We start from the raw sequence: 14,748 nt of genomic DNA on the forward strand, positions 1-14,748 counted from the left end.
CCCTCCAATCACTGCAGCCGCTCCAAAATTTGCATATCTTATGCAAATGACCTCCGGTCCGGCTCCCCCGCCCCCTGGGGGCTCCGGGGAGCGCGCGGGCGGGACGGAGGTGAATGCGTTAGGATAAGGCGGCGGCCTCGCCGGGTGGAGGCGGCCGGGCGGCGGCGGCGGGAGGCTGAGCGGGGAGGAGGCGGGCGCGGAGGCGGGCGCGGGGGCGGGCGCGGGGGCGGGCGCGGGGGCGGGCCGTCGGCGCCGGGCGCGCGCGCACTCACACTCACACTCACACACACGAGCATCCCGAAGGGTATTTAAAGGCTTGCTCGCGCGGGGCTGCGGAGATCCTGGGGGCAGCCGCGACTGGGGCCTCGCCACTCGCTTTTGCTCCTGGGTTTATTCCGTTCCCTTTCCTCTCTCCCCTCTGCCCCGCGGTACCCGTGGAGCGCTGCGCTCCCGCCGCCGCCGCTCTCAGCCCATTTTTTTTTTTTTTTTTTTTGCCTGGCACCGCGTCCAGGTGGGACCCGTTAGCGGAGAAACGCCCGACTGGGTAGCCATAAGGCGGACCCACCGAGACGCAACAGGTCTGCGCGGCGGGGCGAGGGGAGCGGCGGCCCCCGCGGCCGTCTCCCACGGTCCCCGGACCCCGGTGCGCCGCGCGCGGGGACCTTTGCGGGGTCCGTCCTCAGGGGCGCGGGGTGGTCAGCAGGACTTTACGAGGTGGGCTTCTTTCTGGTCTTTGCCTTGTGGCCACCGGTCCGTAGACTGAGGGTGCCCTTCACCCCCAGTTAAGAGAGGAGGAGAAGAAGGCGGAGGGACGGTCCAGGACCGAGGAGTGCGGGGAGGGGTCCATCTCCGCGCGCCTCTCTCCCACTCCGCCAACTAGTTCTGTGCAGCCCGCCGGACGGAACTTTGGAGGAATCGTCCTTTTTTCTTTTTTCCCCCTTTCCTTTTACGGTTGTTGGAAGTGGTCGAGGGTGGGAGGCAGCGGACCCCGCCACGATGCTGCCGAAGAAGCCTGCAGGAAAAGGAGGGCCCGGGGAGCCGGGCTCCGAGGACCCGAGCCTCGCCCGGCGGCAGCGGTGTGCCCGGACCGTGCCCCCGAGCGCGGCCCTGGCAGCCCTCCTGTCAGCGGTGGCCGTGGCGTCCTGTCTGTACCTGGGGGTGAAAACCAACGACCTCCAGGCGAGGATCGCCGCTCTCGAATCCTCCAAAGGGGACCCTTCCATCCGCCCGCTTCCCGATTGCCTGGATCAGCTCAAAGCAGTGGTGCAGGAGAAAGTGGAGCGACTTCTGGCTCAGGTGTGAAAAGCTGGGGTATTTTTGCACGTGCAACACATCTTGCACAGGCGTGATTCCGTGTATACGCCCTGCCTACCCTGACTGCCCGCATACGTGGTGTGGCTGTGTGCACATATGCTAGGTGTCCATCCGTGGTGGCATATGTTTGTACTGTATCATATGCACATCCTTCGACACCACCCTCTCCATGTGTCTCATCTTCCCTCACTCTTCTGAATATTTGCATGTTAAATCTATATGGGGCTCTAAAAGCGGGAAGGGTGAGCAGAATGGCAGGGTGGCATTTTAGCTTCTTGTAGTTTTCCAAAGTCTCCTAGGAATCTTTCCCAAATTTGTGGAGACTATTCCTTGCAGAATAACATCTGTTATGTTCTTCAGGAGGGTTAGGACCATAGGTGCTATTCATATACAAATGGTAATCACTATTGAAAGTAAAATAACCCTGAATGTGATTTAGAACCAGTTATTTCCTACATTGAATGGTCTCACATTAAATGTTTAAAAAGAAAACAATAGTAGCTTAATCTTTTTTTCGGGTAAAAGATACAGTGCCAAGGGGTGTTTATGAATGCAGAGCCATTGGACTTGAGACTTTAAAGTAATCTATGCACCCAAATCAGGGCAGCATTAGACTGGAGTTAGGAGGTTTTCTGGAACTTGTTCTTCCAACAGCAAGGCTGTTTGGCAGTAGTTGCAGCGCTACATGCTAAGCAGTTGACCTTCATGCATAAAGTATTGGCTGTTTTAAAACACGTAACTTACCTAGAACTGCAACATGTTAATGCCAGGTTTTTGCATTGGCTGCATATGTATGAGCTGAGGGAGTGGGTGGTGGTGGTTGAACAATGGAGAAAGATGTTATACAAGTCCAGCAGTCTTTTAAAAAAATTATTGATTTATTATTTCTTTCAGCAGTCTTGATGTCATGTCAATAATCATTTTCTTTCTTATAGGGCTTGGGTAGTACTGTTCCCTTTTGACTGAAGTCCAAGTACATATGTAAACTTTAGTTATACAGGCTATCAGATGCTGGTGAATCAAGCATATAGACCGAGACTCCCTAAAGAACCCATTTCTCTACAGCGCTACTGATGACTCTCCATCCCTCTTCTTTCCACCCCCTGCAGAAATCCTATGAACACATGGCCAAAATAAGAATCGCAAGAGAAGCACCTTCAGAATGCAACTGCCCAGCAGGTAAAATGGAACTTATTTAACAAGGTTGGCTCCATGGCAGAGCATTTTAAAACAAGAGTCCTGTGTCTGTCAAGTCTACCTGTAATAATAGTAAAGAAAGAATGCAGACCCAACTCACGTTAATAAGATCAACATGTCTCAGTCAAAAGCATGGGAAAACAAAGCCCCAAATATTATTTTAAGCAGCATACCAAGGTCTGTTATGGGAGAACAAAAGAGAGAGAGATAATCACCATGGAAAATATGGCAGATGATGTTCAAATGTGAAATTCTTAGATCCACAGATTGAAAAATATTGTTCAATTTTATTCACTTTTAATACCTACTGTGAAAATGACTGCAGAACATGCTAGATTCTGAATTTCCTGGTGGCGAATGTTGGATTAGCACAGGTTTCCATTTGCTCCTTTTAACACGAGTATGTTAGTAAATGACCATAACTTCCTCTCCTGCTTTTATTTTATTTTTTCTATCAAAAAGGGTTCTGCATTCTTTAGCAAAAGGAAATTTGTTCTTTATCTCGAGCTTCCTATTGCAAACTACTGCATTCTCAATGAAATATCAGAAAAGGCTCGTATATTTTTTACCAGTTTTTTCTCTGCAGCTTTAGAGGATTATATTAATGACAGCATATTAGTAGAAAGATAGAAAAAAAATATTGATGAATGAAACCTCTAGGTAATCATTAAATCTTCCTCAGTAGACCTCTGAGGTTAGGGAGTCAGTTATCTGTAGACCTAACAATTTAGAAGCCCTTGGAATATGTCTATTGGAAAACACCTAGTGGATTCAACTGATGAAAGTCATGGAAAACTGCCATCAGTCGAGATATTTATTTCAGAAAAATGTTAATGCATTTGTGGACATTTACTTTCTTTTACCACCACTTATGGAAAAGTGAGTCTCTTACATTTTCTGTAATGTCCAGGTATATGATGCTTAGATACTTATATATGGAAAGCTTACTTCCTATATTTTTTCATATTCTGAGTTTACTTTCCCTCATGATAACTTGTTTTTCCTCACCATAACACAGCTAATTCAGGAACCATATTTAGAAATTTTAAATGTCAACTCCCAGTTGTATAGCATACAAGTTTTATTATTTATGTTCTGCTACTTTGTTGACCATAATGGAGCTGTAGTTTTGGTAAATGAAGCCCTTTCAATTGAGAAGACATATACATTAGGTAACAGGGAAACGTTAATGCTTGTTTTGACATTGTAAGTTTCATTCTTGCTTGTTTTAAATTGGAAAAGACCTCAGAAGTCAGAAATTCAAGGAAAGCACTTTAGTGGAGCAGGAATTAACTCACAAAACCTCATCAGCTTGGAGGGATTATTTAAATTCTCAAAACAGTTGGTATAGGACTTCACTGGTCATACACTTAGAGCCCAACATTTTTTTTCTTTCTATTCAGTATTCTTGTTAGCTGAGTGACAAACAGCCAGTGTTTAATTAATAGGATTCTTAGTGAACTGGGTGAAAAGTAGAGCAGTGACAACTACAGCACTGAGTTCCATTGTGAATTTAACTGCTTTATGATGTTTGGTATAAACTAGCTGTTGAGGTCTAGTATGTAATCTAGAAGAAATACACTATATTTCGAGTTTACCTTGCATTATCTCGGATTATCATTTTGAACCATTTTTATTCTTAACATATTAATTGAATAACAAACAGTGATTTTGCCATAATAACAAATAAATAATAAATGGTGATTTCCTTGGCTGTTTTGTTGGCCCTCAGTATTGGCTGCTCTACTTTCTTGCCACCACTAGAGCTCCACATTACATCAGTTTTCACCAGGTTGTTTGAGAGGTAAATACTTGAAGGTGGACATTTCAATACACAGAATCAAAACAGATTTCTTGCCAACAAATCATTACTATAGAAACTCTTTAAGCTTGTGGAATAATTAGATATCATCAAAATAGAGACCTTATGTTGAAAGTAGTATTCTGGGGGTAAAACTTGTGATTTTAAGGTACGGTCAATGATTATTGTTTTAGGGAATGAATGGGCTGGCCAAGAGGAAAAGAAAGGAGATACAGCACTTCCCACCTGGTTTGGCTCTAACCCTGGTTTGCAGTGACTAAGAGTTGTCACCCAGACATCTGTTCGTAGGGCAGAGTGAGACTTGTCTGTGACCTCAGCTCGCTCAGTTCCTGTGGACAGATGCCCACCCCTTGAAGTTGACACTCTTGTTGACAGTCTCCGTCATAGAGCCAAGGACTGATAGCAAAGGCTTAATGCTGTGTTGTTTGTGTCCACTTTAATTGCTTTTGATAGGGCTCAGTCCCAGTGAGGTTTGTCCAGGTAGGCTACAAGGAAATCATAGAATTTATAGATGTTTTTACAATAGATATTTTTAAGCACAGGAAGGAGCATGTATGGGAGAGGGATGAGATAAAATATTATCGAGTAATTTCTAATTATAGGGGAATCACTCTCATTTAATCTTCACAACAACCTGAGAGTTAAATATTGGTGATTTCATTTTACAGATTAGGAAACTGGACTCAGAAGGTGACTCACTTAGCATAGTAAAGGCAATGTCAGGATTCATGACCACATCTGGTAGAATCAAAAGCTCAAAGTCGAGTGAGGGATAGAGAATGAGTATAGGCTTTAGAGCCAAGTAGTTCTGGGTTAAAATCATAGGTCTGGTCTGCTATTAAATAACGTGTGACTTTGGTCAAACTAATGAACTTTATATTCCAGTGTCCTCATCTGCAAAAAAGTACCTAATAATAGTACCTTCTTCCTTGTTCAATAATAATTTAAACAGTCTGGCATATTGGAGTTTGGCTGTTAATACATAACAGCAATCACTATTCTTTTTACTGTGTTACATGCTATTTAACTTTCATTTGGTCCATAGGGACACATGATAGAGGTGGGAAAAACCAAGGTCCGCAGATATGTAACTTGCTGAAAGGTTTTGGACTGGAACATTATGCTTAATTAAACAAATACACCTATAGGTTATTCATGCAGGTAATCAGTCAAACAACTAAGTGTCTTAGTGCTACACCAAGGTATTTATATTAGTCTACTAAACTATTTTCCCCCCCAAAATTACAGGAAAAACTTTTGGCCTTGTAGGCAAACCAGTATTGAAGTAGATAAAACCTGGCCTTAAAAAGTATGGGAATATTTTAAAAAATGTCTTTTACAGATTTGATACTAGATGTTTACAAAAACATGTTTAACTTTCTTACTCATTTCCACACTTTAATACTTTAAAAATATTAAAATATTTTCCAGTTATGGTATTATTAAAGTATAATTTATAATAATTACCCATTTTAAATGAATAATTTAAATATTTAAAAAATAATTTTATGGAGTTATGTAATCATAACAATCACCACAATCCAATTTTAGATCACCTTTGTCACTTCTGAAAATTCCAATTTATTTTTCTTTTATATATATATATATATATATATATATATATATATATTTAATTTTTATTGTTGAGATTGTTACAGATGTTCCTCCCCTCCCCACCCCCCCATAGCTCTCCTCCACTCAGTTCCCACCCTACCCTAGGCCCTCGCTACCCTATTATCTGTGTCCATAGGCAATGCATACATGCATATAAGACCCCATTTACTTTTTACATGTACTCAGAAGCTCTATTTTAAAAATATTTGCATTAAAGAAACCCCAGAATAAAATTTAAGAAACCATCTACATTGGAGCTCTGTTTAGCAGAATATTTGATCCAGCAGTAGCTGAACCATGGAAATTTAGCTGGTATCTGTGGCTTGGCCTTTGTAAAACTTGACCCTCATATTTGAGAATAAATTGGTTTTTTGCTCTGGCTGTAGAATTCCATTTTGGGTTTCTGTTCTTGCAGTCCTACATGAGGTATGTAGAAACCAGGCATATGTATGGGAGGGTTTCTGTGATAAGGAACACAGGCAGCCAACCAAATGATGTTTAGATCACCAAGGTTTCTGTGTCTTACTCACCAGTAGTATTGCCTGCCCAGGGTATTAGGGAGAAGAGCCTTTGTGGTGTAACGCACTGAGAATGTGAATGGGCAATCAAGAAGACAGAATTCTAATCCTGGCTTTGTCGTTAACATGTTATGCAATCTGGAGCAAGTATCTTTGAGAATGGCTTTTACAGACTCAGTTTTTATATCCTCTCAATCAGAGTGTTGGACTGGAATGGTTTTGAAAGGCATTTGTCAATTCTCCAAGCATAAAGAGCCTCCTGTGTGCCAAATATCATGCCAAAGATTTGGAATATGCTGCGGAATGGGCAGACTTGGGATTCCAAGCCCTCAGGGAGCTTACATTTCAATGAGGATGACAGACATTTATTTAAAATTGACATGAATTTGCAGGTGCAACAGGTGCAACCAAGAAAAAGAACAGTGTGCTTTGGAGTATGTGACCAAAATTTCTCCCATGTTGTAAATACTAAGGATTTAAAAAAATTTTTTTTTTCTCTTGGGAAAAACCGAGAAATTCACACAGTAGGAGAAAATCATAACATGAGAAATCTGGCTTCTGATTAGAGATAAAGCTGCAGCAATGAATAAAAAGATGATTGGCATACCCTTTCCTGACTTTTGGCTTTCCTAGAATTTATGGTCAGATGAAGGTGCACAGACACTTGGTTTATCTATACTGATACCCAACTGAAACAAAAAAAGTGACTTTAGCCTATAAAGGGTAGTGGAGGATAAAGTGATAATTTATTCTTCTACATTTCTTCTGAAACCAGTGAGATTTGGGTTGAATAAGAGTCAAAACTTTCTGCTTAGTGGGTACTGCACAGGACCTGGCCCTTCGACATTCATTAAAAATGATGAAACATAACACAGCTGGCCATCTGCTCGGAGAGTTGAGCTAGAGATAAAAAAGATATACCACATAGCTTCTGAGGTTCCTATCCACCCTCCAAGCCTATGAAAATGATTATATACAAAATAAAAATAGATGTAGGCAATTAAAGTCCCTCTGATTTATTAATGCAAGGGATACATTTGGTGGCTGGTTTTGTGGCATCCTCTCAACTTGGGAGGAAATAAATGTTAACTGTAGCTTTAAGATTGTGCACCCTTTTCCATCGTGTTACCTTGCTAACATAAATTACTCCTATAAGATTTGTATTTCCTACTAACATGGTTTTTCATTATGCTGTACATTTCCCCCCCTAACCAGCTGCAAACTGAGTGGGAAGAGTGTATCTAGTCAGGGCATAGTAATGTGTAGATTTTCAGTCATGTGAGATAAAGAAGTCAGAACTAGTTTCCAGAAAGAAAGCAAATTAAAATATTAAAAAATGTCATTTAAATGAGAATAGTAGGCAATCCCCTCCTCTTGTAAGCCCAGACAGTTCAGTGAGACATCAGAGTGCCTCAAAGCATTCATGTTATTTTCATCCTTATACTGGTAAGCACAACAGTTTGGGTGTAACACTTAGTTGGTCCAGTGGTGACAGCTGGCAAAATGCCCTGTCACCCACAGGACCAGGGGCAAATTGCCTCTTGAAGCAGTGTTCTTGTTTCCTAGCTTCTCTTCTGTTTCTCTTGTCTAAAAATTATTAAGGAAGTAAATTTTTCAGATGTTCTTTTTCTCTTTCTTACCTTAGTAATTCTGTTTTTCCATGAGCTGGAATTCATTTAAGAGGAGGGCATAAGTTCGCATAGGGGTTAATTCTTTCTAGCTCATTGGAAGAATAGTATAGGTACAAGCAGCCTCTCAGGCCCATTGTGCTTCTGATTGGCTTGGAACGGCCAAATCAACTGTTGTTCTTTGAAAAAAACAACAACAGTATTTGAATGTCTAGGAATGGAGGAGGAGGGCATCCTTTTTTTTTTTTTTAATTCTTCTTAAAAAAATATATTTTATTGATTTTTTACAGAAAGGAAGAGAGGGATAGAGAGTTAGAAACATTGATGAGAGAGAATCATCGATCAGCTGCCTCTTGCACATCCCCTACTGGGGATGTGCCTAAAACCAAGCAACATGCCCTTGACCTGAATCGAACCTGGGACCCTTCAGTCCGCAGGCCGACGCTCTATCTACTGAGCCAAACCGGTTTCGGCAGGAGGGCATCCTTTTATCAACAAGATTAGGTACGTGGAGGGTGTAAGGGGAAAACATGCCAGAATCAGGACTGCTTTACTGTCCAGGGGGGCATTTCCTGTTGCAGGGGAACCGCACTAGACACTCATCAAAATAACATCAACCTGTGATATCTTGTGTGGAAACCATCCAAAGCCTATTATGAAAAAGTGTTTTTATTCCATTCTTTCACTTGATAAACATTACTTGGTGGTTTGTTGGAAGCTGAGAATTGAAAACCATGTATGAGTCAGCCTAGATTGCAGGCTGTAGCCACTGTGGGACGGCTAAACACGGAAGCTGCCTCACCCTCCCTGGTTTGCCAACAGGGAGCAGTTCCAAGCTGTGGTTTAATGCCCCGTGATACCTTTTTTTCTCATTTCCAATTTGTGTTAGAAATGACGATGGCATACCCACATACTGAATCCTTAGGCTTGCACAGCTAACTGTTTCATTGGGATGTACTCAGCAATAGTGTAATATAAAAAATATTTAAAAATTGACTTTTAAAAAGGAGGAAATGCACAAGAGTGGGAAGCAGAAGTGGAAATCACTTGCAAATTAAGACTGAGCACTTTTCATTGGCACTATATATTCCTTCAAATGACTATTCTGTAAGTCATTTAAATAATAGGATTCCCTGAAGACATGCCATTAGATGACAGGCACTTCCCTTTGTGACCACAAGGAGGAGGAACTGAGCTGCATAGTGGGACTTTGTTCTTCCAGCTCCTTACCAATTAAAGTCCTAGCTAACTTCTGTCTCTTGACTTCCCTTTACAATGGAAATGATTTGTAGAGATAACAAGTAATTTCTTCCATCTAAACTTGAAGACTAGACTGTCCTATCTACCAGCTTTAAGATATTTAAAACAATGTAGTAACTTTTACATTTGTATTAGTCAAAAAGTTTAGTTATTTAGTTCACAGAAATGAACTTGAAAAAAAGTAGTCCCACTGCTAGAATTAATGAACTAAATGTAATTAAACTTACCAGTTGAGATTTTGTGCTTATGTTTTATAATTTCTCAGAATCAAGAATCACTTGTAGTCACTGTCATGCTTTTGACGTGATTTCATCTGGAGCCGCCATTTCAACCTCAGTTACCACACAATATGATAGTTGAAATGTGTTCTTTATTTTTCTCATTGTGTTCTTTAGTCTGATTGCTTAGTCTGGTTTGCCAGGAATAGCCTTATTATTTCGGATATTAATAATTTAGATTTTTGGGGCTCCAGGCTTCTGGATTATGTACACAAAGTTTTTATTCTTATGTTTGAAATGTGGTCAGCACATATTTAAATACTATAATTTTCACATTTAGGCTAAGTGACCGAGTAAATTATATGAATTGTAGCCCCTTCTAGTTTATGCATTATGGGAATATTGAGAGTAAGACCATGTCTAACTAGAAGTAGCTGGTCCTGACAGGGCAGAGCCTATCTTTCCTTTCTTTACCAAAGAGTTCACACGCAGGAGAGTAGAAGTAGGAGGAAAAATCACCCATACCCCCTAATCTCTTGGAATCCAATATCTTTACCATCATACTTGGCAAGCCTGGCATTTTAGAGTTCCTCTTTTAATGTAAACCTGGACAATGGTCTGAAAGTAGGAGGAATTCTCCATTACAGCTCTTCCTCCAGCAGTTTCTTTTGCTCTGGTAGCAGCCAGTGGGAGAGAAAAATATTGAAGGAGTCTCTCCTTCAATTCTATTTACAGGGAAAAATATGGTATTCTTATTTTTGATCCTTAAGACACTAGAATTAAATATGCCTGGAAAGTTGACACAATTCTTCCCCCAATATTCCTATATCTTAGGTCAATTCTAGCAGTTATAAAAGGTAAGATATTTTTATTACCCTTTTAGGAATTTATGAAACTCCAATTTGTGTCTCAGGGACTCCAGAATCCAGTCAGCATTTTGAATTTTTATTTATTTTTATTTTTATTTATTTATTTACTTATTTTATTAAGGCATTATATGTGTACATATGTTACCATTGCCCCCCCCCCCCCCAGTCGGCATTTTTTAGATGTACATGATATGATCATAAGATAAAACATGTTCACAAAGCACATACAAAACCCAATCTTTTGACTGGAAAGTCGTGCTAGAAAAGACTGCCAAATTCTAGGGCTTTGCCAGCAAACTTTTGAATGCTACAAAATTCTCCTCCTCCTCCTCCTCTTCCCCCTCCTCCTCCTCCTCCTCCTCCTCCTCCTCCTCCTCCTTACTGAAAGAATTAACTCAAAGTCAGAGCTGACAAAGTTTGAATGGAAACAAGCTGCAGAAACAACTGCCTTTCTGAGGATGGTTATCCACCTGGTTGGGGTCAAGTGAGTTAAGTGGGTCAAAGATCAGGTGACTCTGGTGGGCAGATCCTGATGCTGACTGCTAAGTGTTCTCATGGCTTAATTGCCTTCTGTTTCCTGAGGGAGTGCATTGGGAGTCCAGTCTACCAATCTCGTTTATGTGCTCCATGGCCTGGTTTCTGGTTTATATCTGTGCATCTCTGGGGTTTAGTACAGTTCTCTAGAAGGTTCTTTATAAAAGTTCATAATGATCATAATGGGGATCTGTCAACTTGACTTGGTTGAGGACTTTTATTGTGGTTTACCTCTTTACACACACCAATGAGCTTATCCCCGTGCCTTTTTTTTTTTTTTTTTTTTTTTTAACATTTTCTCTGAGCACTTTGTGAGCCAAAACATATGAAAATTAATATACATCTTAGAGATCAAGTAGTTCAGGCATTTTCCAACTTTTCTTAAAGAAGCCGGACCTTTTTTTAAATCCTATGAGAAAATCCATCATATGACATCCATGCAATGCTAGCTACACACTGATTGACCTTGGAGGTCAGAGGGGTCGGAGGCCAAAACCCTACATATTCTTTCTTTCTGCTGCCTACCCCTTTCCCCCAAGATGACCCCTGAGGTGGCTCCAGAGAATCACAGGACACTGTCGGAAAATTGCTGAAAGTTCAGTCCCCAGTGTATACATTTCAGAGAGAAAGTGTAAATCTGGGTACAATCATACTGTAACAAGTACTGCAAACAGAAATTTGAAAGATAATCTCTACCTTCCATCGAGAGGCATGTCCACTGTCATCGGCAATGCTATTTACTGTTCGAGTAGCTAGTTGTTGACAGTAGGTCTTGCCAAGTGCAACACCTTCTACAGTTGTCTTGTTGGACAGATAATGGAATGACCCGGCATCTGTACAAGTTATTGAGCTTTGTTGGGCAATTTATTTTCTCCTTCATGCAATGTCTCAATCTATGGACTTCCAGGAAGTCTGGAAGAGGAAAATGACTTCTTAAAAAACTACTTTGGTTACTTTGCCTCTTGAGAGAAGAAAATTATCAGTAAAGTAGCAAAGATAGGAAGGCTGACCACGTCCCGGAGACTGGAAAGGTCATATATCCCAGCCAAAGCCATTGTAAGCTATAAAACAGAGGTTTAACCAAGCAAACTGTATCCCCTAAATTTACTTCCAAAACCCTCCAGACACACTGACAACTTCCTAGGAGTTTAAGCAGTGAGCCTGACTGTATGGCTTAGTACTACGATACATGTTATGCATCTGGAAGTTTTTAATAAAAGTAAAGCTCTAACGTTGAGAAATTACATCCGTAGCGGGACCAGGGCTTTTATGTTCTAGTATATAGTTTCCTTCTGTGCAAAGTTATTTAATACTTTATATTTTAGCTACTTCTGAGGATACTTTCCTGAATATTGGTTTGGTTCTCCAAGTTTTATATGAAGAATGCTATGTGTTGATGATAAAATGTATGTTATGATTTTTGGAATATTAAAAAAAAAATTTTATTTTTATGGCAAAAACTATCCTTGAATTGAGAGGTCTGAGGTATGCTTTGTGTTCTCTCTCTCTCTCTGTGAGCCCAAGATACATTAGATTCAGAATGTGTTTTATTCTATTATACTTTTAAATATATATATATTTTATTGATTTTGTACAGAGAGGAAGGGAGAGAGATAGTTAGAAACATCGATGAGAGAGAGTCATCGATCAGCTGCCTCTTGCACACCCCCTACTGGGCATATGCCTGCAACCAAGGTACATGCCCTTGAGCAGAATCGAACCTGGGACCCTTCAGTCCCCAAGCCGATGCTCTATCCATTGAGCCAAATCAGTTTCGGCTTATTATACTTCTATCTGCCTGAGCAGAAAACCTTAGATTCCAGCATCAAGAAGAAAATCTTCAAGAAGAAATTCTAGGTAGAAAAATTTTATAATCAGTCACATTTATCCCCGATGGATATATATCATACATCATTTCCCCCACATTTTCAGTCTTTTACAAGTCTTCACTTTTGTTTAATTATAGTCACATGCCACTAGCATTTTGCATATTCACATGGCATTCACGGTTATAGGATGTGATGAGGTTATATAAAAACAGAAGATCTATACTACTAAAGAAGTCACATCCTACTCAGGCCAGTTTCCTTTCTGTCCTCTCTCCCCTCCTCTAGTACAAACAGAAGCTCTATCTTACTTCAGTCTGTTGATCACTCTCTACCTGGCTTACAGTTTGCCTCTGATTTGATCAGTCAGTGACTTTATTACCCTTAGGTCCCCCAAACTCTATGCCTATTCAAGGCAAAAGCTATACTTATGATTAGATCCAGTAGCACAACTAAAAACACATAATGGTCAATATCAATACTTTGCCCAAATTTCAAAAAGTAACTGGTTGTTTTCTCAAAAATTACGGTTAAAAGACAATTTTCAAAAAAGGTAAAATTATGACTTTTTACAGATAATAGCCTTGGCCAGTTTTGCTCAGTGGTTAGAGTGTTGGCCCGCTGACTGAAGAGTCTTGGATTCGATTCCCAGTCAAGGGCATGTACCTCCGTCGGTTGCATGCTCCATCCTTGGCCCTGGTCAGGGAGCATGCAGGAGGCTACCAGTCAGTTTGTCTCTCACATTGATGTCTCTCTCTCTTTCTCCCCTTCCACTTCCCCTCCACTCTCCAAAAAAGAAATGGAAAAAATATATCCTTGGGCAAGGATAAAAAAAAGAACATTTGTTAAAAATTTTACTAAATCATTAAAGAGTAACTGGTAAGATGTTCAATTGAGAATTTAAAGACACACATTTATAGTTGTAGAATATTGTAATCAGTGTAAAAATGGAGGCAAAACTGGACTTAGCCATGGTGAGGAAGGAAGTCAATTTCACTCAGAAAGAATTTGCATGTAAATAGATACCTACAGAGTTTTAAAACAGCTCTCAAAGAATCAGAATCATATATTCCCCTATATTCATTCCTAAAGCAACGGCACAGGAAAGTATTTTTTTTAGATAGCAAAAATTGTTTTTTACGCTTTAGTATAGTAATGGTAATTATTCTATCTCCTTCGTTGTTCCTTGAGGTTAGTTCTGATTGGCATGACTGTGTATTATTGGCATGATTTACATTCGTGGCCTTTAAAATTATACTGATAATTTGTTTAGAGACCACTTTGAGAGAATCAGCTTCCTGTGTTTCGGTATCAATGAATAGTTTCACTAATGTTAAAGAAAGAGCTGCTGACCTTGCCCTTGTGTTTGTGGATACTATGCCCAGGCAGTTACATTATTTAACAAGGCCATGTTTGCCTGGCGTGAGCGTGTGGTTGCTTCTGGGATTTTTATGATGCTATTTTGGCAATCCTGGCTTTGACTTCAGATATCTTATCTACTAGTTGGCTTTTCCTTGGACATTTTCATTCACTTCCCATTATATTCAACCATGCTTCAGACAGCTTGGTTTTAGTCAATGCTTCTGAGAATTATTTTGTCTATTCTTGGCCAGTTATCTCTCCCGGTGACCCCTGCCTTGTTTGCTCTCTACCTCTGCTGTTACCTACGCTCAGTGTTCACTTTACTAGCACCCTCTGCCGCCCAGGTATATGGACGCTCTTCTCTGCTCTTACCTATTTTACCCTGTTTCCCCGAAAATAAGACAGTGTCTTATATTAATTTTTGCTCCCAAAGATGTGCTACGTCTTATTTTCAGGGGATGTCTTATTTTTCCATAAAGAAGAATACGGTACACATTTATTGTCAAATGAAAATAAAGGAAATGCATTACCTAATTTGTAGTTGTCAACACAAACCAGACAAACTGAATCCTACAGTATCAAGAAT

At 40.5% G+C, this 14,748-nt stretch overlaps 1 protein-coding gene across 1 annotated transcript in view; it reads left to right on the plus strand.

Moving 5' to 3' along the window:
• Positions 1-303: 303 nt before the first annotated feature.
• Positions 304-14,748, plus strand: part of COL25A1 (collagen type XXV alpha 1 chain) — a 459,898-nt gene continuing 445,453 nt past the window's right edge. Inside the window, exons 1-2 of the mRNA XM_084880782.1 lie at positions 304-1,296; positions 2,424-2,493. Of these exons, the coding sequence (XP_084736908.1) occupies positions 997-1,296; positions 2,424-2,493 (370 nt within the window). The 5' untranslated portion in view covers positions 304-996. The remainder of the gene's footprint in view (positions 1,297-2,423; positions 2,494-14,748) is intronic.

Source organism: Pipistrellus hanaki (genome assembly GCF_964339955.1).
Source record: "Pipistrellus hanaki genome assembly, chromosome: 1".
NCBI classification, from domain to species: domain Eukaryota; kingdom Metazoa; phylum Chordata; class Mammalia; order Chiroptera; family Vespertilionidae; genus Pipistrellus; species Pipistrellus hanaki.